A 24,122-nucleotide genomic window follows, 5' to 3' on the forward strand; every position below is an offset into this window, starting at 1 on the left:
GAAAATCCGCCCCCCCCCTCCAAGAACAGCGGTCAACTTATATACATGGTATAAAATGAAACATCAGAATGGCTATGGGTGAAAAGTCACCTACATGTAACATTAAAAAAATGGGCATAGCTTAATCCACGTAATATTACCTCTAATACCTGGGTTGATCCTTAACATTCAGTTATAATGTAGCGCAAAAGCTGCATTAGTGAGGCTGCCTTCTCCTGTATGTTTATCATAACAAGGCTGACAAAGGGGCCAGTTGTAAGCTTGGTATATCCAAAACCATGACTTTGGGGCCAGAGAAATCTTAGATGCGGCAATTTAAAATCATACCCATAAGAAATGTATAATACAGTGCCTTTATAACAGTTAATTTCTCCATTAGCTTACAAATAAAGCTGTCAAGATTCATTTCAATTCTTTGAAAGTTTAATTGTGCCCAAAAACTACTGCAGGGATTACAATGTACAATTATTGTCCATTTGTTCAAAGCATTCCAAGCAGAACACAAATTTTGTACTGCCTGCTCATTTATATGTGGGTGGCACGGTGGCACAGTGGTTAGCACTGCTGCCTCACAGAGCCAGAGACCCGGGTTCAATTCCCGACTCAGGCGACTGACTGTGTGGAGTTTGCACATTCTCCCCGTGTCTGCGTGGGTTTCCTCTGGGTGCTCCAGTTTCCTCCCACAGTCCAAAGATGTGCAGGTCAGGTGAATTGGCCATGCTAAATTGCCTGTAGCGTTATGTAAAGGGGTAAATGTAGGGGAAAGGGTGGGTTGCGGGTCGGTGTGGACTTGTTGGGCCGAAGGGCCTGTTTCCACACTGTAAGTAATCTAATCTAATCTTTCTTCATATTATATCTCTATGTAGCACAGCGTTAAGCACAACACTGAGTGACTGCATACCTGCCACCACTTACAGCTAGTTAGTGTGCATCACTTAAATCAGCTTGTACCTGGTCAAGTTTGCGTAGAGCAACCACTGGAAATAGCTGGGGACGATTCACTTACAAAAGAGTACAAACAGCACCTCAAAGCAAATTCTGATACAGCACAGAAGGGGGAAAAACAGGAGGTGTTAGGTCATCTTATCAGAAGGCTCTCCAGCAATAAGTACGAGAGAACAGATAGCCATGGAAATTAACACTAACCGTATCACCTGAAGGACTTTTTGAATGCAGTATCGACAGAAGGTCAATAACTTAATCAGTCATCACGTTCAGCGAATAAGTCTTCAAATGGCATTATCTTACAATTAAGCCATTAGTTTCACACACTGTTCAACGATCTTGATCAATCATAACCCCTTATTTAACACTCATTGCTTTTGTGGGAAATGAGAGATGGACAGTTGGTCACATTGGTAATGCTCACATCCCATGAATGAATAAAAACCAAATCTCATCCAGTTGGCACTGTTTCTAGCCTCATGTATGAACACAGTCAGTTATTCGACCATCACAGCTAGACCACCCAAACAAATTGCGCGCCACTCAATGACACATTCCAGCTCTTTCACAGGACCATGGGACACATAACCAGAGGTAGTATGAGTGGCTTACTGGTGGGAAATGAGCTTGCCAGCATGCCTTCACTCTCCAATAGAAGACAGCATAGTCACCACAATTAGAGAAGCCATTGCTGATGTTAGCATTGGAAGTCTGATGTGTTACGTCCCTGCCTGACCCAACTTCCTACATTCCACTTTCCTCTCATCCCAAAGTTGTTGATGATGTAACAATGCAAATTATGTCAGCATGCAACTCTTATTTCCACCAGCCTGTCACACTTTGCTCACCATCAGCCTCCCCTTGGCATTTCTCCTTTCAGTTATCAAAAATCTCCCATCGGGTCAGGTGGTGATGCAGCAGATTGAACACCAAGAGGACACTGTCACTCCATTTCACACTTTGCAGTAATCAGCTCACCTACAGACATTGTACATACTTCACAATTTGGTGCAGAAACAGGATCCAAATGTGCAGATATCAGTACCCCCCTGAACAAAGCAGGAGGAAAGGACGGGTTTCCTCCCATAATCCAAAGATGTGTAGGTTATGTGAATTGGCCATGCTAAATTGCCCATAGTGTTTAGGGATGTGTAGGTTAGGTGCATTAGTCAGGGGTACATGTAGAGTAACAGGGTAGGGGAATGGGTTTGGGTGGGATACTCTTGTTGGGCTGAAGGGCCTGTTTCCACACTGTAGGGATTCTATGGATTCCGTGAATATGTCAGCTCCCGAGAGAGTGCAGCTATCTGTGATGTTAGATGCAGAGGACTGAGATGGGGATGCAGTGGGATGGTGTTAAGAAGAATGTTGATGAGCATGCACACACAGAAATATTTGACGTGTTGAAAAACAAAGCCCAAAGAATTGCAGATGGTGGAAATCAAAAATAAAGGCAGAAGCAATTGCTGGGAAAACTCAGCAGATTTGGCAGTACCTGTGTAGAGAAAGCAAAGTTAACATTTCAGTTCCAGTGACCCTTCTTCAGAAACATTCAGAGCCAGATGCAAGACTTTTCTTTAAGAGGGATCTGGAGTGGAGTACATAGAAATTGGAGTCTAATGAGATGCTTACAGACAGTCTGGCTGGATCCTTACTGTACCATGCCGCCCAGAATTGTCGAGATTTTCCAGTAATTGCTGTTTTTGTTTCAGATTTATGGGCGGCCCAGTGGCTCAGTGGTTAGCACTGCTGCCTCACAGCGCTAAGGACCTGGGTTCAATTCCAGCCTCGGGCAACTGTCTGTGTGGATTTTGCACATTCTCCCCGTGTCTGCGTGGGTTTCCTCCGGGTGCTCCGGTTTCCTCCCACAGTCGAGAGATGTGCAGGTTAGGTGAATTGACCATACTAAATTGCCTGCAGAACTCACGGATGTGTCGGTTTGGGGCATTAGTCAGGGATAAATACAGGTATAGGGTAGGGAATTGGGTCTGGGTGGGTTATTCTCCAGAGGGTCGATATGGACTTATTGGTCCGAATGACCTGTTTCCACACTGTAGGGATACTAATTCTAATTTCCAGCAACTACAGTTCTCAGATATTTTTCCTTACTTCCCATCCCTTCTTCATGATCCATTCCACCCCCTTCTCCTTTTCCTAAGGTTCTAACCAAATTTATCATGAAACCGCATGATGGCCAGGTTGTGGAGGATGTGACAGATCAGTGTGAAGGGAGGCACATACTCCTGCGGCTATAGGAGAACTCATTCAGAAAGACTGTAGGTTCAGCATTCTAGTCACATACTAAGCAATATTTCTCAAAACAACATGGCTCTCATTGTCTCAAAGCTAGGAGCAGAAGTAGACCAATTGGCTTTTTGAGTCGATCCTGCCATTCAATATAATCATAATTGAGGGTTTGTGTCAACACCATATTCCCGCTTTCTCTCCATATCCCTTGGTGCCTTTTATATCTAATCATTTCTTAATCTCTTGAATATATTCAGTGACTTGGCCTCCACAGCCTTCTGTGATGGAAAATTCCACAGGTTCATCACCTTCTGAGTGAATAAAGGATTCCTCTTCTCAGTCCTAAATGGCCTACCTCATATCCTGAGACTGTGACAGCTGGCTCTAGACTCCCTAGTTTCGGGAAAAAAATCCTTCCTGCATCTGGTCTGTCTAATCCTGTTTGAAACACATAATATTCTATCAGATCTCCTCTCGTTCTTCTAAATTCACTCAGTCAAACCAATCTCTTCTCAAAGCTGGTTTAGCAGAAATGGACTAACCAGCTTCTTGAACCACTGCTGCACTCCTTCGATGGCAAGCAGAATCTTCCTTGCATCGGGAAGCCAAAACTGCACACAATACTCCAGATGTGTTCTGACCAAGGCCCTGGATAATTCCAGCAAGGAATCCCTACTGTAAACTCAAGTCCTCCTGCAATGAAGGTCAGTATACCATGTGCTTTCCTAATTACTTGCTGCACCTGTTTACATTCACTGACTGGGATAAAAGGACATTCCTGATGAAGGGCTTATGCCCAAAACGTCGACTCTCCTATTCCTTGGATGCTGCCTGACTTGCTGTGCTTTTCCAGCGCCACTCTCTTCGACTCTGATCTCCAGCATCTGCAGTCCTCACTTTCTCCTGGTACACAATGACATCCGGGTCACATTGTAATCACCAGTTCAGTAATACTGTCTTGTTGTTTTCCCAGACCCATAGTGTATAACTTCATATTTATCCATATTATACTTTATCTGTAAAAAATCACACAACACCAGGTTACAGTCCAACAGGTTTATTTGGAAGCACTAACTTTCAAAGCATGCAAGCTGCTGCCTCCAAAAAACCCATTGGACTATAACCTGGTGATGTGAGATTTTTAACTTTGTCCACCCAAGTCCAACACTGGCTCCTCCAAATCATACTTCATCTACCATGTGGTTGCCCACTCACAAATTGTCTAAATCACCCTGAAACTGCCTCACAACCTCATTTAATTTTGTGTTGTCAGCAAATTTGGAAATGTTACCTTTGGTGCATCATGAACAGCTAGGGCCTAACAAGCAATCTCTGCAGTATATTATTAATTGCAAAAGCAGAAATTGCTGGAGAAATTCAGCAGGTTTGGCAGCATTTTTGGAGAGAAAGCAGAGTTAATGTTTCAGGTGCGGTGACCTTTTTTTCAGAACAATTTGCAGTGAGGAGAAGGTTGGTACTTATGCAGAAGATAGGGAGGGGTGGATAGGAGGAGATGAAGCCCAGAGAGAGAGAGAGAGAGAGAGAGAGAGAGCGAGAGAGAGAGAGAGAGAGAGAGAGAGAGAGAGAGAGAGAGAGAAACAGCCGGGCAAACAAAGGAATGGGTCAAGGTTAGCCAGGGAGAATCAGTAACTGCTAATGGCGACCATTATTAACTGACAATGGGTTGTGTGTGGTAGCTGCCCATGTCAAGGCCTGGTGTGTGGGGTTGGGTTAAGGACATGGAAGAAGGTGCTCAGATCCTGAAGCTATTGAACTTGATTTTGAGTCCAGAAGGTTGCAGGGTCCCCAAGTGGCAAATGAGGAAGCTGTTCTTCCTGCAGAAAGCTTTGCTGCAGCACTGTAATGAGCCTGAGACAGATGTTGGCCAGGAAACAGGGTGAGGTGTTAAAGTGGCAGGCAACTGGAAGCTCAGGGTTATTTTTGCAGGCATTGCGGAGATGTTCTGAAGTGGTCACCCAGTCTACGCTTCATTTCCCCAGTGCAGAGGAGACCACATTGTGAGCAGTGAATGCAATAGCCTAGATTGTATGAAGTGCAGGTAAAGTGCTGCTTCACCTGGAAGGTATGTTTGGGCCCTTTGGATTCTGAGGAGGGAGGAGGGAAATGGGCAAGTGTTACACCTTTGGCAGTTGTAGGGGATGGTGGCATGGGGCTGTTGGAATGAAGGAGGAGACCAGGGTGTCCCAAAAGGAACAAACACTACAGATATACAGGTATTTGTGGCTGGTGTTGGCATCCTGCTGGAGATGGCAGTAACAGTGGTTAATGCTCCATTAGATATGGATGTTTGTGGGGTGGAAAGTGAAAACTAGGGGGTCCCTATTGCTGTTATGGAAGGGAAAGAGGAGTGAGGGCCAAACTGTGGGACATGGAGAGGACATGAGGGCTCTGTCAACCATTGTGGGGAATCCTCAGTTGAGGAAGAAGGTGGACATTTCAGAGGGGGCATCACCAGAATACAGATGTGATAGATATGGAGGAACTGAGAGGATGGAACAGAGTCTATACAGGAAGCAGAGTGAGGATGTATAGTCAAGGTAACTGTAGGAGTCAGGTTTGTAGTGGATAGTGGTGGCCAGCCTATCCCTAGAAATAGAAACAGAGATGTTGAGGAAGGGAAGGGAGGAGTCAAAAGACGGACCAGACAAAGGTGAGAGCAGGGTGGAAATTGGAAGTGAAAATCAATAAACTTTTCCAATTACAGATGAGAGAGGGAAGTACCACCGATCATATCATCAATATACCAGACACAGAATTATGGGTGGGGGCCAGAATAGCACTGGGACAAGGAATGTTGCATGTACTCCACAAAGAGACAAGCACAATGGGGACCGATGTTGGTACCCATGGTCACCCCTTTGACCTGAAGAAAGTGAGAGAAGTAAAAAGAGAAGTTGTTCAAAGGGAGGACAACTTGGACCAGGCGGAGGAGGGTAATGGTGGGTGGGGACTGCGTGACCCTGAACTGAGTTCTGCAGAAGGGTCACCCGAAATGTTAAGTCTGATTTCTCTTCACAGATGCTGCCAGACCTGCTGAGCTTTTCCAGCAATTTCTGTTTTTGGATTCTGATTTACAGCATCCACAGTTCTTTCAGTTTACACTTATTCTCACATTCTGCTGCCTATCTGCCAACCAATTCTCAATCCATGTATGTATTATACTGTGTGCTTTAATTGCACCCACTAGTTTCTTCTGGCACCAAGAAACACAGTCACCCCTTTGAGGTAGAAATCAATTTTGAACTGGGCTAAGTTACATACAGCACCTGCTCCAGCTGGGAAGGTCCTAACACACAGAATTTCAAGGTCTTCGCCACGTTCATATACATTGGTAGCACTGGGGGTCTTTCACCTACACGGAGGCTGTGCATCTGTTTTTGAGGTGACAGAGTACTTCCTTCCGAAAATGCAGGTCATGATGTACACAGTGCTCAGGTCTTAGAAGGAACTAACAGCAGTGTTCCCAAAAAACACACCTTCAGGCAGAGTCTTGTTCAGAGTTTTTTTCTCTCTTCTCCTCCTCCTCCTCCTCCCTCTGCAAGCAACTTGGTCGCTTCTCTGCAGCCCACATTCCATCTGCCTCTCAATCCAATTGCAACTACGAATGTGCTGATAGAAAACAAGTACAACCCAAACAACCAGTCACAACTGGGGCATGGTTCAGGTTCAGGTTCAGCATGACTCCCTCATCTTCACGATGCTTAAAGCAGTCAGCGCTACCACATGCTCAAACACAGCCAGTGGAGACTAATTCCTCACTAACCTGGGAGTTGTTCATGGGGAGTCCTCCCTGCTTTTTTTTCAGAGCAGAAAAGTAGCTCTGTTGATGGTTCAACTATCTTTACACTCATGAACAGTAAGCCTGTCCAGTCAAGGTTGTCAGCTGAAAGCTTCAACGAAGGGTCTCCTGTGGCACAGTGGTAATGTCCCTATCCCTGGGCTAGGAGGCGTTGGTTCAAGTCCCACCTGCTCCAGAAGTGAGACGCCTGAACAGGTTGATTATAAATAGGTAAAGCCTCCACCAAGGGAACATTTAGGAAGATAAATTATTAAGTCAGCTACTTTGGAATGGGTTTTGTAATGAAATGTCCTTTCCCCCAGTATGTTTTAAACCAGCAAAAGTCTTCTCAGCATATAGCATCTATGATAGCAGATCCAACTTTGTTTTAAAAAGGTTTACCAATATCAGCACTCCGAATATTAACTTAAAAATTTTAAAATATAGTTAACTTGGTGCAGTCTATTGAAGACAAAGTTAGAAGACTATACCTTTTTAAAATTGTTCCTGAATATTTTATTGAAAAAAAACAATTCATAATTACGTACAGATACATGCTGTGTTATAGAACAAAGACAGTTATAACATGAACAGTCACTTTAAATATGTACGCAGTGTTTAAAATCCACCTTAAAAACAATAGCTATTTAATAAAACAGGTTCGAAGAAAGCTATATTCACAACCAAGTATAAATTTGTGTGAGAGAGAGTGTGAGAGAGAGTGTGAGAGAGAGTGTGAGAGAGAGTGTGAGAGAGAGTGAGAGAGAGTGTGAGAGAGAGTGTGAGAGAGTAAGAGAGAAAGAGAGAGAGAGAGAGAGAGAGAGAGAGAGAGAGAAAGAAAGAAAGAAAGAAAGAGAGAGAGAGAGAGAGAGAGAAAGAGAGAAAGAGAGAAAGAGAGAGAGAGAGAGAGAGAGAGAGAGAGAGAGAGAGAGAGAGAGAGAGAGAGAGAGAGAGAGAGGGAGGGAGGGAGGGAGGGAGGGAGGGAGGGAGGGAGGGAGGGAGGGAGGGAGGGAGGGAGGGAGGAGAGAGAGAGAGAGAGAGAGAGAGAGAGAGAGAGAGAGAGAGAGAGAGAGAGAGAGTGTGTGTGTGTGTGTGTGTGTGTGTGTGAGTGAGAGAGTGAGAGAGAGAGATGCCCATTAAACCTTCTGATTTTTCCTTAGTCTTGCACTTTTCTACAAACTTAATTTTATTAGTTTCTTAACAGGTATGCACAATTTGAATACACGTGCCTTCATTGTCATTAAAGGTGTTAATTAAGTTAATATGAATGAATCTTTTCATGAAATTGATCTCTTCCTATGCAGCTGCAGCATCAAGGTTTAACAAAATGAATGCTGGCATCATCTGTGTTACACATGAACGTTATAATCTATCCACGCTGCATACTTTCAGCATGTGATCCTCAAGTAAATATGAACCCCTCCCCCAAGATGACATTTGGTGCAAGCCACGATGGGAGGAAATGTCGAGCAAAGGACACTTACAGCACCAAAACAGTGAGTATTGCGGAGACCAATTTTACAACAATTATACTTTATGACATTTGTTGAATGGCTGGCTTTGGTATTCTTCCATTAACTTTAGACAGCACGGTGGCTCAGTGGTCAGCACTGCTACCTCATAACGCAAGGGACCCGGGTTCAATTCCAGCCTTGGGTGACTATCTGTGTGGAGTTTGCACATTCTCCCCATGTCTGCATGGGTTTCCTCCGGGTACTCTGCTTTCCTCCCACAATCCAAAGATGTGCAGGTTAGATGAATTTGCCACGCTAAAATGCCTACAGTGTTCAGAAATGAGTAGGTTAGGTGCATTAGTCAGGGGTAAATATAGGATAATAGGGTAATGGAATGGGTCTGCGCGAGTTATTCTTTGGAGGGTTGATGTGGACTTGTTGGGCCGAAGGGCCTGTTCCCACACTGTAGGGATTCTATGATTCTAAATGGAACTCTCTCTCCCAGCAGCACCACTTGATGAAATCAACCCTTAGAAAGTGAACTGAAATAATCTTAAGATATTATAACAGAGCTATCAAATCTAAAATTTGCTGAACATTATTTTCCCTTCTCCAAATTGCAAGTTTCAAAGTACCCAGGAGGAAGTGAGGACTGCAGATGCTGGAGATCAGAGCTGAAAAATGTGTTGCTGGAAAAGCGCAGCAGGTCAGGCAGTATCAAAGGAACAGGAGAATCGACGTTTTGGACATAAGCCCTTCTTCAGGATTCCTGAAGAAGGGCTTATGTCCGAAACGTCGATTCTCCTGCTCCTTTGATGCTGCCTGACCTGCTGCGCTTTTCCAGCAACACATTTTTCAGCTCAAAGTACCCAGCACCATATTAACCTTCATATCAAGATAAAACAAAAAAGTTCACATATTACAAGTAATGTATCCAATTAATCTTGATGTATCAAAGTTTATTCCATTTTTTGAGATTTTTTTCCACCAAGTGCGTATACAACATCTTAGAATAGCGATTTGACTAATATTATTTAACACCACAAACATATCCTTGTTGATCTCACTCACAGGGGTAGAAGGGCACCGCAACTTGACTTTGGAAAACCCCTTACGCAGAGAAATTCCCCAGAATCATTTGAAAGATAACGGCCAGTAATGTGCAGAATATCTGTAATTACTTCCCTTACAGAAAAGAAGCTTCAAGGGCAATTAACTGAGGTGTTCAAACTTCTGAATAGGTTTGGTGGAAAAGTGAAGATTTGGCAGGTTTGGGACGGGATGTTGGTAATACTAACATAGAGTCATAGAGATGTACAGCACGGAAACCGATCCTTCGATCCTACTCGTCCATGCCGACCAGATATCCCAAACCAATCTAGTCCCACCTGCCAGCACCCAGCCTCTATCCCTCCAAACCCTTCCTATTCATATACCCATCCAAACGCCTCTTAAATGTTGCAATTGTACCAGCCTCCACCACTTCCTCTGGCAGCTCATTCCACACAGTTACCACTCTGTGTGAAAAAGTTGCCCCGTAGGTCCCTTTTATATCTATCCCCTCTCACCCTAAACCTATGCCCTCTAGTTCTGGACTCCCCGAACCCAGGGAAAAGATTTTGCCAATTTACCCTATCCATGCCCCTCATAATTTTGTAAACCTCTATAAGGTCACCCCTCACCTCTGAAGCTCCAAGGAAAACAGCCTCAGCCTGTTCAGCCTCTCCCTATAGCTCAAATCCTCCAACCTGGCAATATCCTTGTAAGTCTTTTCTGAACCCTTTCAAATTTCACAACAGCTTTCCAATAGGAAGGAGACCAGAATTGCATGCAATATTCCAACAGTGGCCTAACCAATGTACTGTACAGCCGCAACATGACCTCCCAACTCCTGTACTCAATACTCTGACCAATAAAGGAAAGCATACCAAACGTCTTCTTCACTATCCTATCTACCTGCGACTCCACTTTCAAGGAGCCAGGAACCTGCACTCCAAGGTCTCTTTGTTCAACAACATTCCCTAGGACATTACCATTAAGTGTAAAGTCCTGGTAAGATTTGTTTTCCTAAAATGCAGCACCTCGCATTTCGTCATTGGCAGAGAAGCAGACAGTTGGTGATACAGAAAACTTGGCTATGGGGAGAGAATGAAGGAAAGGAATATCTTGTTAGCAGTTTGAAGGGCTGGCATGTGCATGATTGGCTTAATGGTCTCCTGCTAGACAGCACGATTCCACTCCTAATGAGTCAGTTAAATCTTGCTTAATGCCTCCTCCACTGCTTCACAATTAAAAAGGAAAGGATAGTTATTAGCTGGTGAAAGATCAGCTAGCAACTTCTGTGTAAGTTATTTCAAGCCAGCTGTTCTGGAATGATATGTCATATCTATCTGGAGATGGAGTACGGCCCAGAGTTAGGAACACTACCACTGCACCACAAAAGCCCTCAGCAGCTCTCTGTCATGCTGTGTATGTTTCTGCTTTCGAATCACAGAATCCCCACAGTGTGGAAGCAGGCAATTCAGCCAATCAGTCCACACCAAGCCTCCAAACAGCATCTTAAACAGAGCAATCATATTTTTCAGGTTTATCAGACAGTAAAATAATGTCAAAATTACTTCTTGCCTACAGTCTCTCAGATAATGAGCTAAATGCTCACAACTGTTATACTGCAAGAAAACAAGCAAAAATAAAATAAAGGATAAACATAAGGTGATATTGGATCTGCATATGATGATATACACCCACACATCACACAAAATAATATTGTCTAGGATAAGGTCCAAAAACAATGAAACATCTAAGGTTATGATGACACTGACAGATCAGTTAAACCTCCACTAACAGTTTGCGAGGTCAGCACAGTTTATCAATATATTCCAGACTAATGTTAAAAAGTCCAAGAGAATATCAACCACAAAAGTACCATTTATTACCACAAGATTATTTCTTGAACAATGGCATACAATCCAGTCTATCACAGGCATGTTTGGAAATTTAATCTCCAAACTGAAATTTTTGCATTAATTAGCCTTGTCCCCAATTAAAAGCAGGATTAACCATTCTGAATCAGCACTATTAATCCCTAGCTGGGTGTCCTCTGCATTTTACAAAATTCTCTTTTTATGGTAGGCTAGTTGAGCATCATTTTATTATTGTTAACCAGTTCAGACACATTAGGACACACCTCTGGGGCGGTGAGACTTAAACATGGATCATCTGATAAGAACTTATAAAGGGTATGAGCAGGTAGGGAAAGAGTTAAGTTCTGAGTTTTGTGAAACAAGAGGTTCAGCTGAGCATGACTCAGATCAGATACGAACTTAGAGTTAACAATGGGGTGCTGGAGGCAAGGGTAATGGGTTAACAAGGGTGGAAAAGCATTCATTATGTAGAGCCATTTAACAATATTAGAAGCGTTCAGTATATAAGGTCAGTTTAACAAGGTGAAAAGTATTCATTATGTGAAGCCAGTTAAGGTTAAGAGCATTCATAGTATAACAGCAGATGGCTTAATCTTTGCTATTGACACTCTCTGATTGTAACGGTCACCCAATCAATATGTATATTGCCTTATATGTATGTTCCTCCCTGTAAAATGACTAAAACAAATCATTAAGTAACTGCTATTCCAGAGAAGACAGAACTCATGTCTCTGAGCATATGGCTGATCATTCTCTCTCCCTCCAGGGCCCGGAATAAAGATGAAAGAGGTAAAACTACAACGTATTTGAGCATTTTGTTTCAACTGAGGGGGGAAATGGGATGACACTGGTTCAGAGATAGGGACATCGCCAGTATGTCAAAGGCCCCTATTTGAGTGCTGTTTGTACATAATATGGTCTAGTCAATTACTAGGAAAAGATTAATTATTTAACAGTAGCTATTGATTTAAATTAACACAACACTTACATTCATTTAGTGTTACATCATCAGGTATTGAACATTAACAGGAAACAATAGATGGATATTGCATTGGCTGTACCTACATATTAATCCTAGATTACAGAGATTAGTTAATAACTTCTATTTAACCATGTATGGCTTTATCTGTATTACACAAGACTTAGTATTCATTTTTTGGTACATGAAAGTTGAACCCTATGGATTAAGTTTACAAAACATTAGCATGCTTGAACAAAAAAAAAATTACATATGACTGCCAGGAACTAATTTATACCTAATATGTTGTACAGTCTGTTACTCTCACTAAATTATACACCTGATTAATTTCAACAGCTTGTTAATCAGGAGTTATGAGCTGCTGAAATTAATGTGCTACTGACACTTGTGTTGTGCAAGAGCTTTCAAGTGAAAAATTCAAATCTTGTCAAGTCTTCTATACTGAACAGTTTTATGGGCATAACAGACAGCAGGTACTTTGTACACCAGCAGTTTGTCAGGATATCGAATGCAGAGTTTATTACAGTAGTCACAGCTTGACCACTACTCTCTTGATGATTGGGTTTCCAGCTCTGCCAACCAGAGAACCCTCATGGAACTCAACCTTCTATTTTTCCCTCAACCACTTAACACACTGAGGAGCACTGGCAAGGCAGCAGTAAGAAATTTCACCAGTCACTGGTGAGGAACTCCCACTTCAGAGCCAGCCAGACATATGGAATGGCATCTCTCAGAGTCCCAATGGTGCTCCTGAGGGTGGTAACCTATTCAAGGCCTACACACAGTCCTCAGGCTTGGAGTTATGATGGAACTAAGCATGGGCTCACGCGGGAGAGGCAGGAACGGAGACTGAGAAGTGGCATGGAAAGGTGGATGGGAGTTATGAATGCAAGGCCAGGCCGATGTGTGCAGACCTTGGGGACACGGAGATTTGGGAGGGCACTGGAAACGAGGAAAAGGATTTAGATGTGGCCAATCTGGGATAGGAAGCTCGGAATGAAGGTGCCTCCCACTTCTGATCAGATACCTGAACAATTTGATCAGCTGGGCATCTCCCCCATCTTCACTCTGGCTCCAAAATTACATCTGGACAGGAAGTTTCCTTTAAGAGCCAATAACAGGCTATTTAAGGGCCTCAAGTGGAACGTGAAGGTTTCCAGGTGGTCTTTGAATCACCTGCTGCCGTAAAATTGAGAACTGGGGAGGTCAACTCCCACCCCCCCCTCCACAAACTTGCAAATGGAGGCAGGGGGAAGGGGGAAGAGACAGTAAATCTCAATCCCAAGAATCAGTGGTTGCTTACACCTGGCTAATATGATTTGTGTTTCTAAAGGAACACAGGAGCAAATGATCTGACTTCGTATGCCAAGTCCATCTCTGTTTAGCAAAAAGTGAACAAAGTATTCAAGCAGTACCTAGGTTATCAGGCCATTCCTAGATAATGATCTTTTGCAATTGCAATTGGTAACTGCCGAAGATGAGCAACAATTCACACTGGCTCAGGCCAAAGTGTCATACAGTAACCTGGAGAATTGTACTAGAGAGCATCAATGTGCAGATCAAGTGAAACATCCTGATTTTTGTTTGGGTTGGTCAATCTACTGAGCATCTCAGACATAATCATCCTGGGAGGAGAAAGTGAGGACTACAGAAGCTGGAGATCAGAGTTGAAGAGTGTGGTGCTGGAAAAGCACAGCTGGTCAGACAGCATCTGAGGAGCAGTAGAATTGACATTTTAGGCAAGTGCCCTTCATCAGGAATGAAGCTTGTGGGACAAGGGGGCTGAGAGTTAAATAGGTGGTGTGGTGGGGCTGGGGGGGGGGGGGGGGGGCGGAGAAGAGGAGGAGATTAGGTTGAGAATGCAACGTGAACATGTGGTGAAAGTGGTGGTAGGTCGGAGATTTGGAGAGGAGGGTGGAGCAGATAGTTTGCCTTTCCTTTTGTTTACTCTGATCTTCATTAATGCGTTCAAGTTTGTGCATCCTCTTAACACTTTGCTTGTTTCCTGTGTTGTGGTGATGTATTGCTTTGTTGGTCACTTATGTTTTGTTTTGTGTTCGCTGTTGACCTTTGGAATCGGGACTACCTGCACATGCAAATCCGATGTCTCCCGGTACCACGTGCTTTATCATGAAAAGATGGGCATCAATTGGGTAGGTATGACCAATCTTGTTAAAGATTTTGTTGATTTGGTGTACTGTGCTGTCCGTGGCTTTCGTGCTGTCACTACCCAAGGCATCCAATTGTTGGTCAAGCTGTCACTATGGCTTCATACGTATGACTTTCCTCAAGTAATGTCCTTTCTCTTGCCCAAAAGATTCTTCCAAAAGGCTTTAATTGCAACAACTAACTTAATGACCCTCTCTTACAGTTCCTCTTCAGAAAAGTTGCACTCTTGACCTTTTGTTGCATCATCTTTTAATAATTTAGTCAAACATTCTTAGAATTACTGTCTGTATAACAAGTTAGAGTCTGGTGATCCGGAGTTAGTTGTAACTTTGGGTTGGTTTTTGAACACCTTCCAAATCTTTTCTGGATTTCTCTCATCCATAGAAAAACCGGATGCATTATGTTTGCAAAAACCCTCCTTACTAATGGCAAGTAAGATTTTTTAGATTAGATTCGATTCCCTACAATGTGGAAACAGGCCCTGCGGCCCAACAAGTCCACACCGACCCTCTGAAGAGTAACCCACTCAGACCTCATTCCCCCCTGACTAATGCACCTAACACTACGGGCAATTTAGCGTGGCCAATTCACCGACCTGCACATCTTTTGGAATGTGGGAAGCACCCAGAGGAAACCCACGCAGCCATGGGGAGAATATGCAAACTATATTGAGGTTTCTGCTGTGCTTGAATCCACCTTAAAGATTCTGCACTGTACCACTATAAGCCACGTGTAAACTAAAACTGCTATTCCACTTGATCCCTTGAAAAGACTCCTTTTTTTTTAAAACTATTGTAGGCTTGTCATTTATGAATTGCCTCTGGCAGTAACAGGTTTCTGCCTGTAGTTGGTATTCACACTAAAGATGAAATGATGACATCATATAGGTCTGGACACAATGTTTTTTAAATGTAGAAAACCAATTTTTTTTGTATATATAAGCTGTATTATCTTTTTGAAAGATTTTGGAGCTGTGCTTTCAGGATCATATAGCTGCTGTTTTTATTTTAACTTCGATTAGCAGACGCTCAGGTGAATTTTTTCCAAGAGAGAGAGCAAGGTAGAGTATTTACTGTGCTTCAGTGCAGATCTGAAACCTTTAGGTTTGATTGCATTTGTAACTTCAGGCTTTTTATTTTAAAGTAAAGCATTCTTAATAATTTCTGTTATCTTTAAATAAACTGATACTGTAACAAAAATAAAATTAAGTTCTGTGTTCTTGGTGTTTAATGGTCCATCTGCACATTTGTACAATCATCTGTATTCAGAGAAACTGCCACTGCTGATTGTTCAAATTCTCTGATCCTAAGGCTACATTGGCCTTTGATTAGTTTTCCAACTATCAACCATCCAGTTTTGAAGGTCAAATAAATATGGCTGTTGCTACTAATCATCATGTAAGTTTACCACCATTGGGGTGTCTTACCTGATTGGTCAAAGTTTTCTAAGCCTTAAGTAACCTATGAAACTGGGCATGTATTCTATACAAAATTTTTGTATTCTATACAAAAATTGCAACCACAGGTACATAGGTCTCTGAGCTAATATAAAGGCATTAGATTAAAACTGAGCAGAATACTTCAAGTAGCATGTTGTGCATCTCCGAACCAATGCCATCTACAAGTTTGCTGATGACACCACCATAAGAGGACAGATATCAAACAAAGATGAGTCAGAATACAGGAAGGAGATCGAGGGCTTAGTGTCATGGTACAGTGATAATAATCCCTCTGAATATCAGGAAAACAAAAGAAATGGTCACTGGGTTCAGGAAGAAAGGAGGAGGGCACGCCCCTACTAACATCAACAGAGCTGAGGTAGAGAGGTTCCAAAGGGTCAAATTCCCAGAAGTGACAATAACTGACAATCTGCCCTGGGCTTCCCAAGTAGATTCAATGGTCAGGAAGGCACAACAACGCCTCTTCTTCCTTAGGCAGCTCAGCAAATTTGGCATGTCCATAAGGACCCTCACCACCTTTTACAGATGCACCATTGAAAACATACTGTCCGGGTGCATAACGGCCTGGTATGGCAACTGCTCTACCCAGGACCATAGGAAACTACAGAAAGTTGTGCACAGCCCAAACCATCATGAAAGCCAATTTTCCATCCATGGACTCCATTTACACTTCCCATTGCCATGGAAAGGCTGCCATCAAAGACCTTTTCCACCCTGGGAATACTCTCTTACAACCTCTTTCATCAGGCACAAGATACAGAAGACTGAATATGCACACTAATGGTTCAAGAACAGCTTCTTTCCTGCTGTTATTAGACTACTGAATGGACAGGGAAGAAGTAAGGACTGCAGATGCTGGAGATCACTATTCACTCCACCCTCCTCTCCGACCTATCACCTTCACCACCCACTTTCATCTATCTATCTATCTATCTATCGCATTCCCAGCTACGTTCCCCCCAGCCTCACACCCCCCACCACCCAATGAAGGCCTAATGCTCGAAATGTCGATTAGTTTTGGATTATGTTTGGCATAGACTGGTTGGACTGAAGGGTCTATTTCCATGCTGCCTGACCAGCTGTGCTTTTCCAGCTCTGAACAAACCTCTCTAACTTCAAAGATTGTTGATCTTGCTTTGTGCACATCCTGTACAGCTGTAACCTGCATGCTTTGCTCTGTCTAAGCACCCTATATCAGTATGTCCTTATTTGTTATGGTCTGCTTGTACTGCTCACAGAGAAAACAAAACTTTTCACTGTACTGCATACATGTGAACACAATAAATCAAATTAAACTGATCCAGATGCAAAATGGAGTATGATCCATTTATCCCCTCAGGTCAGATATTCTGACACACAGTGATGACATCAGACAGTGTCCCTTAAAGATACACTAGTATGCTGATAATGAGACAGAACTTAACACAGATTCAGCAAGTACAGTCTTGAAATAATTTAATCTAGAGGTAATAAATACATCTATGATGATTTCAGCAGCAGTTGAGCTAAGGCAGGGTCAGATTCTCAGCACCATATCAATATGGATCAAATATATATTGTAGCTTTAGCCATTCAGAAGCTATAGCAACCTGGTCAGTTTCAAAACATATTTCAATTCAGAAACTTGATCTAATCTAAGCTGACACTCCTCGTACAGTACCATGGCAATGTTGATCACAGGGTTTGACCACGATAACAATGGAACTTATGTTCATTTTGCATCTTAAAGTAGTTCAGCATCACAAGACAATTTTTTTTTTTTAAGAAGTTCAGTCACTAAAAGAATTTACTATGAGCCAGAGGAGGAAACATTATGATAGTGAACAAAAATTTATTCAAAGAGGGAAGCTTTAAGGGGCACCTTTAAAAGGAATAGTAAGAGATGGAGAGGTTGGGTGAATTCCAGAGCCTTGGCTCGAATCTTGAAAGCAGAAACATAATACAAAAAGATTAACCAAACATATTTCAATTATTGACAACCTCTTGTACACTAAACACAAGACCTTTAAGTAGCTCTGGACTCAATTAGGGCTCACTCAGTCTGGTGCAGCCAAAGTAAATGCTGTGCACACTTTCACAGCTCTGACCCGCATGTGACTTTACAGGGATTTCTGCTTTTTCACGTGGTCTCATGTTCACAGTGCAATGTGCAAACTGCAATTGAGTCAGAGGGGAGTGAAGGCAGGCCAGTTAAGGGAGTGCTGTTGCTCTGACACCCCCCCAGCTCCCAACATTGTCTAAAGGTCCCATAAACTTCACTCAACTCCCTCACTTCACACACCACCCCACCCCTCCCCACCACTATTTCACATCCTCAACAAGTCCACTTCTGTGAGCCCCATATATCCTCCATGACCACTCACCCAGTAGGTACAATCTCCAGAGTCATGAAACATAATGGTAATTACTGCAAAGTAATAGGAATAGGATTTGTGCACTGAAACACACCACTGGGATAAGGGAAAAAACAAAATGCAGTAACTCTCAGATGCCTGGATAGGTTGGGACGTTTTCACTGGAGTGTAGGAGGTTGAGGGGCGATCTGGTAGCAGTTTACAAAATAATGAGGGAAATAGATAATGGTTGCTTTTTTTTCCCTTGGATGGGGATTTCAAGACTAGGGGGCACGTTTTTAAAGATGAGAGGAGAGAGATTTTAAAAAGACGTAAGAGGCTTTTTTTTATTTTTACAGAAGGGGTGGTTCGCGTGTGAAATGAACTTCCTGAGAAAGTAGTGAATGTGAGTACAATTACGTTTAAAAGATATTTGAATAGCTACATTAGGAAATGTTTGGAGGAATATGGGCCAGGAACAGGTAGGTGGGACTAGTTTAGTTTTGGATTATGTTCGGCATAGACTGGTTGGACTGAAGGGTCTATTTCCATGCTGTATCACTCTATGATTCTAAAAACCATAAAACCTTAGACATGATACAGCACAGAAGAGGGCCATTTAGCCCATCTTGTCCATGCTGACCAAAGACATCTGGATGCCCTTTTAATCCCATTTTCCTGGCCTTAGCTTTGCAGCTTAAAGCATTTAAAGGTGCAGATCCAGGTCCTTTGTGAAAAAAAAAGTTTATAGAGTCTCTCCCTCCACAGGCAGCAAATTCCAGACATCTGCCAGCTTCTGCATAGAAAGAGTCTTTCCTCATGTCCCCTCTAATCCTTCTGCCAATTAGCTTGAATCTATACACCTAGTTTTTGAAGTCTTTACCAAGGGAAACTCCTGTCTACTCTATCTCTGCCCCACAGTTTTGTATACTTCAATCACATTACCTTTCAGCCTTCTCTGTTCCAAGGAAAACAACTCCAACTTCTGCCATCTCTCCTCAAAGTTACAATTCTCCAGCCCTCGCAACATTCTAGTAAATCTGCTCTGCACTCTCTCCAGAGTGATTACCTTCTTCCTTTAATATGGTGACCAGAACTGCCCACAATATTTCAGTTGTAGCCTTACCGTTGTCTTACAATTTAATATATAAATAATACATAGCTCATGTTAGTAAATTTAAGACCAGGATTTTTTTCTATGCTGAATAGATATAGCTCTGGCTGTTCTCTATGGTGCCCTGCCCCCTGAGGAAACTGGCAAACCAACACTGAAGTCAGCACATAAGACTGTTCTGGTTGAAAAGTACAAGCATACAGCCACACAAAAACTGACAGAGCAAGAAACTGCTCAGGGAACTACAAGCAGCCAACGTTATTTTCAGGTACTTCAGATTTCAGCCAATTCACTGAAATAAAATGAGATTCAATGCAAGGGTTGGGAACCATTGAAAATCATTGGTATTTCAAGACTCAATATAACTTTGACACAAACTGACTCATTAAAATGAAGTTTGCTTCACATCGGCCTTCTGCCAGGATTCTGGATCTCAGGTGCTGCTTCATCCTTCCTTGTAAATTTCGGACAACAAGCACAAATAAAATTTTACACAGCTGCACTTACTCTCCTTTGTGAATAACCAACAATTTTAATGTCGCTCAATGAGTCCCCGAGAAAATCTTTGCCAAGAGTGTGAAATGATCATCTTACCTCGTGTGTGTCTTCCATGCCATTATTTGTAAATTCAAATACAACTTCATTTTGCCCAACTGCAGTCGCCATGGCAGTGCATTCCTTGTGCTTTAGCAAGTGAGGTGGTCCACTTAATACTGGACGAAATGCAAGGGAGGTCTTTCTCCTCAAAAGGTGTCAGCTTCCATCACAATTAAAACATTTCAGTTCATAGCTACTTTGGAAGAGGTGGCGGACAAATGGAAGCCTTTGGGTTCAATACAAGATCCAAAGAAATGGGGGATTCCCACAGTGGCAAAAGGACCGTCAAACTTCAGGAGGAGGGAGCAGCAAATCCTTACCCTGGATCGAATTTCCGCATTTAATCTTTGTTCTGAAGACCAAGTTGTCCTGAAAATAAAATGTATCATTTAAAACAAATTTCAAATGGAGGAAAGCTTAACAAGAGTCAAATGAATCATGTCGATCTGGTAGTTTCCTTCGTTTCTTGTAAATCAGCAGTGACATGTAACATGGCTAGAGTTTGAAGACCACTGCTTGTTCCAAGTTGAACTAACACAACCAAAACAAAGACAATAATCACATTGTTTTTACACTAAGCAGTGAGAGTTGCCTTGCTCATCAAATGCTGTCAGGGTAACTTTATAAACGTTGTTTTACTAACCTTCTCAGAAGAGTCTTGGTGAGTTTTGTTTGTGCAAAGCAAGCTTGAGCTGTTGTTTCCTTATCTCTGTTCCAACCTTGCAAGAAGCAGGAAGGAAGCAGCACTAACTACGTCATGGCAAAGCCGAAACTGCAAACAAATTCTCTCTGTGGGCCCACGTGAGAAATATAAAGCTGCAGTTCAGGCAGAGTGGAAAATAAGTCATTGGCTAGTTTAACGTTCAACGTTTCATAATTTTCCTCTGGGCAGAAGCATGTGGTTAGGTTTGACCAGAATTATACTCTGCAAAGAGAGGTCTAACTGTTAACCTCTCTGGTATCAGCAGTTAATTTTGTAAATTGGCCATGATGTACCACACAGTATGATAAATCCGTAACTAAAATAATTTATTTAAAAATTTATTCAATCGTGGGATGTTGGCATTACTGGGGTGGCCAGCATTTATTCCCTATCCCCCAGCTGCTCGAGAAAATGTGATAGATTGTCTTAAACCAACTCAGTTCATTTGTGTAGATACTCCCAAAATGTTGTTATTATGGAGGGAGTCCACAATTTTGAACCTGTAGGAACAGTGATATATTTCCAAATCAGGATGGTATACAAGCTTTGGAGAGGCGGGGTGGATAAGGAGATGAGTTACTCACTGCCATATTCTTAGCCTCTGATCTTGCAGCCACAGTACTGTTATAACTCGTCCAGTTCAGTTTATAGTTACTTGTAACCTGCAGCATATTATCAGTGGGGGAATTCAGCATTTATGTTACCATTGAATATCAAGAGAAAATGATTATATTCTTTGTTGGAAATGGTCTTTGCCTCACACTTGTAGAACACAGAAACGTACAGCACAGAACAGGGCCTTCAGCCCACAATGCTGTGCCGAGATTACTCCTAATCGAAGGTAAAATAACCTAACCTACGCACCCCTCAATTCACTGTTGACCACGTGCATGTCCAGCTGTATCTTAAATATCCATGATGACTCTGCTTCCACCACCACCACATTCTATTCATTCACAACTCTCTGCGTAAAGAACCTACCTCTGATGTCTTCTCTATACCTTCCTCCTAACTCCTTAAAACTATGACCCCTTGTCGCAGTCAATCCTGCCCTGGGGAAAAATCTCTGGCTATTGACTCAATTCATGCCTCTCATTACCTTGTACACCTCAATCAGGTCACCTCTCTTCCTCCTCCTCTCCAGAGAGAAATGTCTTAGTCAACCTCTTTTCATAAGACAAGCCTTCCAGTCCAAGCAGCATCCTGGCGAACCTTCTTTGCACCCTCTCTAAAGCCTCCTCATCTTTCTTATAATAGGGTGACTAGAACTGGACTAATATTCCAAGTATGGTCTCACCAGGGACTTGCAGAGTTGTAGCAAAACCTCACGGTTCTTAAACCCGATCCCCCTGTTAATGAAAGCCAAAAAACAGCATATGCTTTCTTAACAACCCTATCCACTTGGGTGGGAACTTTAAGGGATCTATGCACTTGAACATCCAGATCCTGTTGTTCCTCCACACTGCCAAGAATCCTGTCTTTAATCCTATATTCAGCATTCGAGTTCTACCTTCCAGAATGCATCACTTTGTATTTATCCAGGTTGAACTCCATCTGCCATTTCTCAGCCCAGCTCTGCATCCTATGTTGCACTGCAGCCTGCAGTAGCCCTCTATACTATCGACAACACCACCAATCTTTGTGTCATCTGCAATTTTACTAACCCACCCCTCAACCTCCTCATCCAAGTCATTTATAAAAAACTACAAAGAGCAGAGGCCAAAGGACAGAGCCCTGCGGGACCCCACTCACCACTGACCTCCAGGCAGAATACTTCCCATCTCCAACCACTCTCTGACTTCTGTCAGCCGAACAATTCTGAATCCAGATAGCCAAATCTCTCTGTATCTCATACCTCCTGAATTTATGAATAAGCCTACCATGGGAACCTTATCAAATGCCATGCTGAAGTCCATGTACACCACATCTACTGTCCAATCTTTGTCAACCTGTCTCTTCACCTCCTCAAAGAAATCAATAAGATTTGTGAGGCATAACCTCCCCCTCACAAAGCCACGCTGACTGCCTTTAATCATGCTATGCTTTTCCAAACAGTCATAAATCCTTTCCCTCAGAATTCTTTCCTAAACCTTGTGTGCTGTATGTGTTGCTTGCCACTTGTCAGCTAAACATGGATATTGTCCACATCTTGCTGCATTTGGACATGAATGACCTTGATAGCTGAGAAGTTGTAAATGGTGCTGAACACTGACTGTACAATGAATTTTGCCACTTCTGATCTGATGATAGGTCATTAATGAAACAGCTGAAGATAGTTGGCCTGGGACACTATACTCAGGCACTCCTGTAGAGATGTCCTGGAGCTGAGATGACTGATCTCCAACAACCAACTTCACATGTGCCTGGAATGAATCCAAACAATGGAGAGTTTTACTCACTGATTCCCACTGAGTCCAGTTTTGCTCGAACTTCTTTATGCCACACTCAACAAAACACTGACAAGGGCATTGATGTCAAGGGTTGTCACTCTCCCCTCCCCTGTGAGATTCAGCTATGTTTGAACTAAGGCTGTAATGAGGTCTGGAAACAAGTGACTTTGGTGGAACCCAAACTGGGTATCACTGAGCAGGTTATTGCTGAACAGGTGCTGCTTGATAGTACTGTTACTGACACCTGCCGTCACCTTACTCATAACTGATGGAGAGGTAACTGGCCAGATTGGATTTGGTCTGCTGTGTGTGTACCGGACATAACTGGACAATTTTACATATTGCTGGGTAATTAGAACTATGCTGTTAGTGTTAGAACTATGAGAACAGCTTGGCTAGACCCTTCAATACTATTGCAGAAATGTTGACAGCATTCCCTTGAAGTTGCATAAATAGTTAATAAACGTTCATTAGAGCTGATCTTTTGTTGTGGGATCACTTAGCTCTATCATTTCCTGCTTATGCTGTTTGACAACCATGTAGTCTTATTGTGTAGTTTCACCAGATTGGCATGTTTGTTTCAGGTAAGGCCAGCACTGTTCCTGGCATGCCCTCCCCACCTGCACTCAGCTATTAATGAAAATGTGACTGGCTTGGATCATCCTCCTGTTTTAGGAATTATCAATCAGGCAAATTCCAAACTTTGGAAACCAATGCTCGACACATCCTGCCATTTGCACCTTATTCTTGTCTCTGAGAGATGGGGTGGGCTTGGAAAACATCAGCCTATGCGAGACATCAGCCAAACAAAACACCAGCTACTGGTGCCCTTTGCAATGACTCTGGAGTGAGCTATGGAAGACAACTCTGATCATTGCACTGCAAGTCTTCAATGTTGATATCACTGATGGACAAAAGAAAAGATTGTTCTGTAAAAGACAGTCCATTAAGAAAACTACCCTTGGTGTACTCACTAACCATTGCTGTGTCTGTTGTGTACAACCAGAGG

General features: G+C 42.7%; 1 protein-coding gene across 4 annotated transcripts in view; it reads right to left on the bottom strand.

Moving 5' to 3' along the window:
* LOC122550440 (ETS-related transcription factor Elf-1-like) overlaps nt 1-24,122 on the bottom strand; it is a 142,999-nt gene that overhangs the window by 78,320 nt on the left and 40,557 nt on the right. For 3 of the 4 annotated variants that reach the window (XM_043691174.2, XM_043691175.2, XM_087987871.1), the window contains exon 2: nt 20,018-20,389. In XM_043691174.2, coding sequence (XP_043547109.2) covers nt 20,018-20,089 — 72 coding nt within the window. In that variant the 5' untranslated portion in view covers nt 20,090-20,389. Of the gene's footprint in view, nt 1-20,017; nt 20,390-20,663; nt 20,767-24,122 lie in introns of those variants that run through there. The other variant, XM_043691173.2, reaches the window with a different exon arrangement.

This window comes from Chiloscyllium plagiosum, unplaced genomic scaffold, assembly GCF_037043375.1.
Source record: "Chiloscyllium plagiosum isolate Xiang-an unplaced genomic scaffold, Cpla_swu_hap1 HiC_scaffold_6, whole genome shotgun sequence".
Classification (NCBI taxonomy): domain Eukaryota; kingdom Metazoa; phylum Chordata; class Chondrichthyes; order Orectolobiformes; family Hemiscylliidae; genus Chiloscyllium; species Chiloscyllium plagiosum.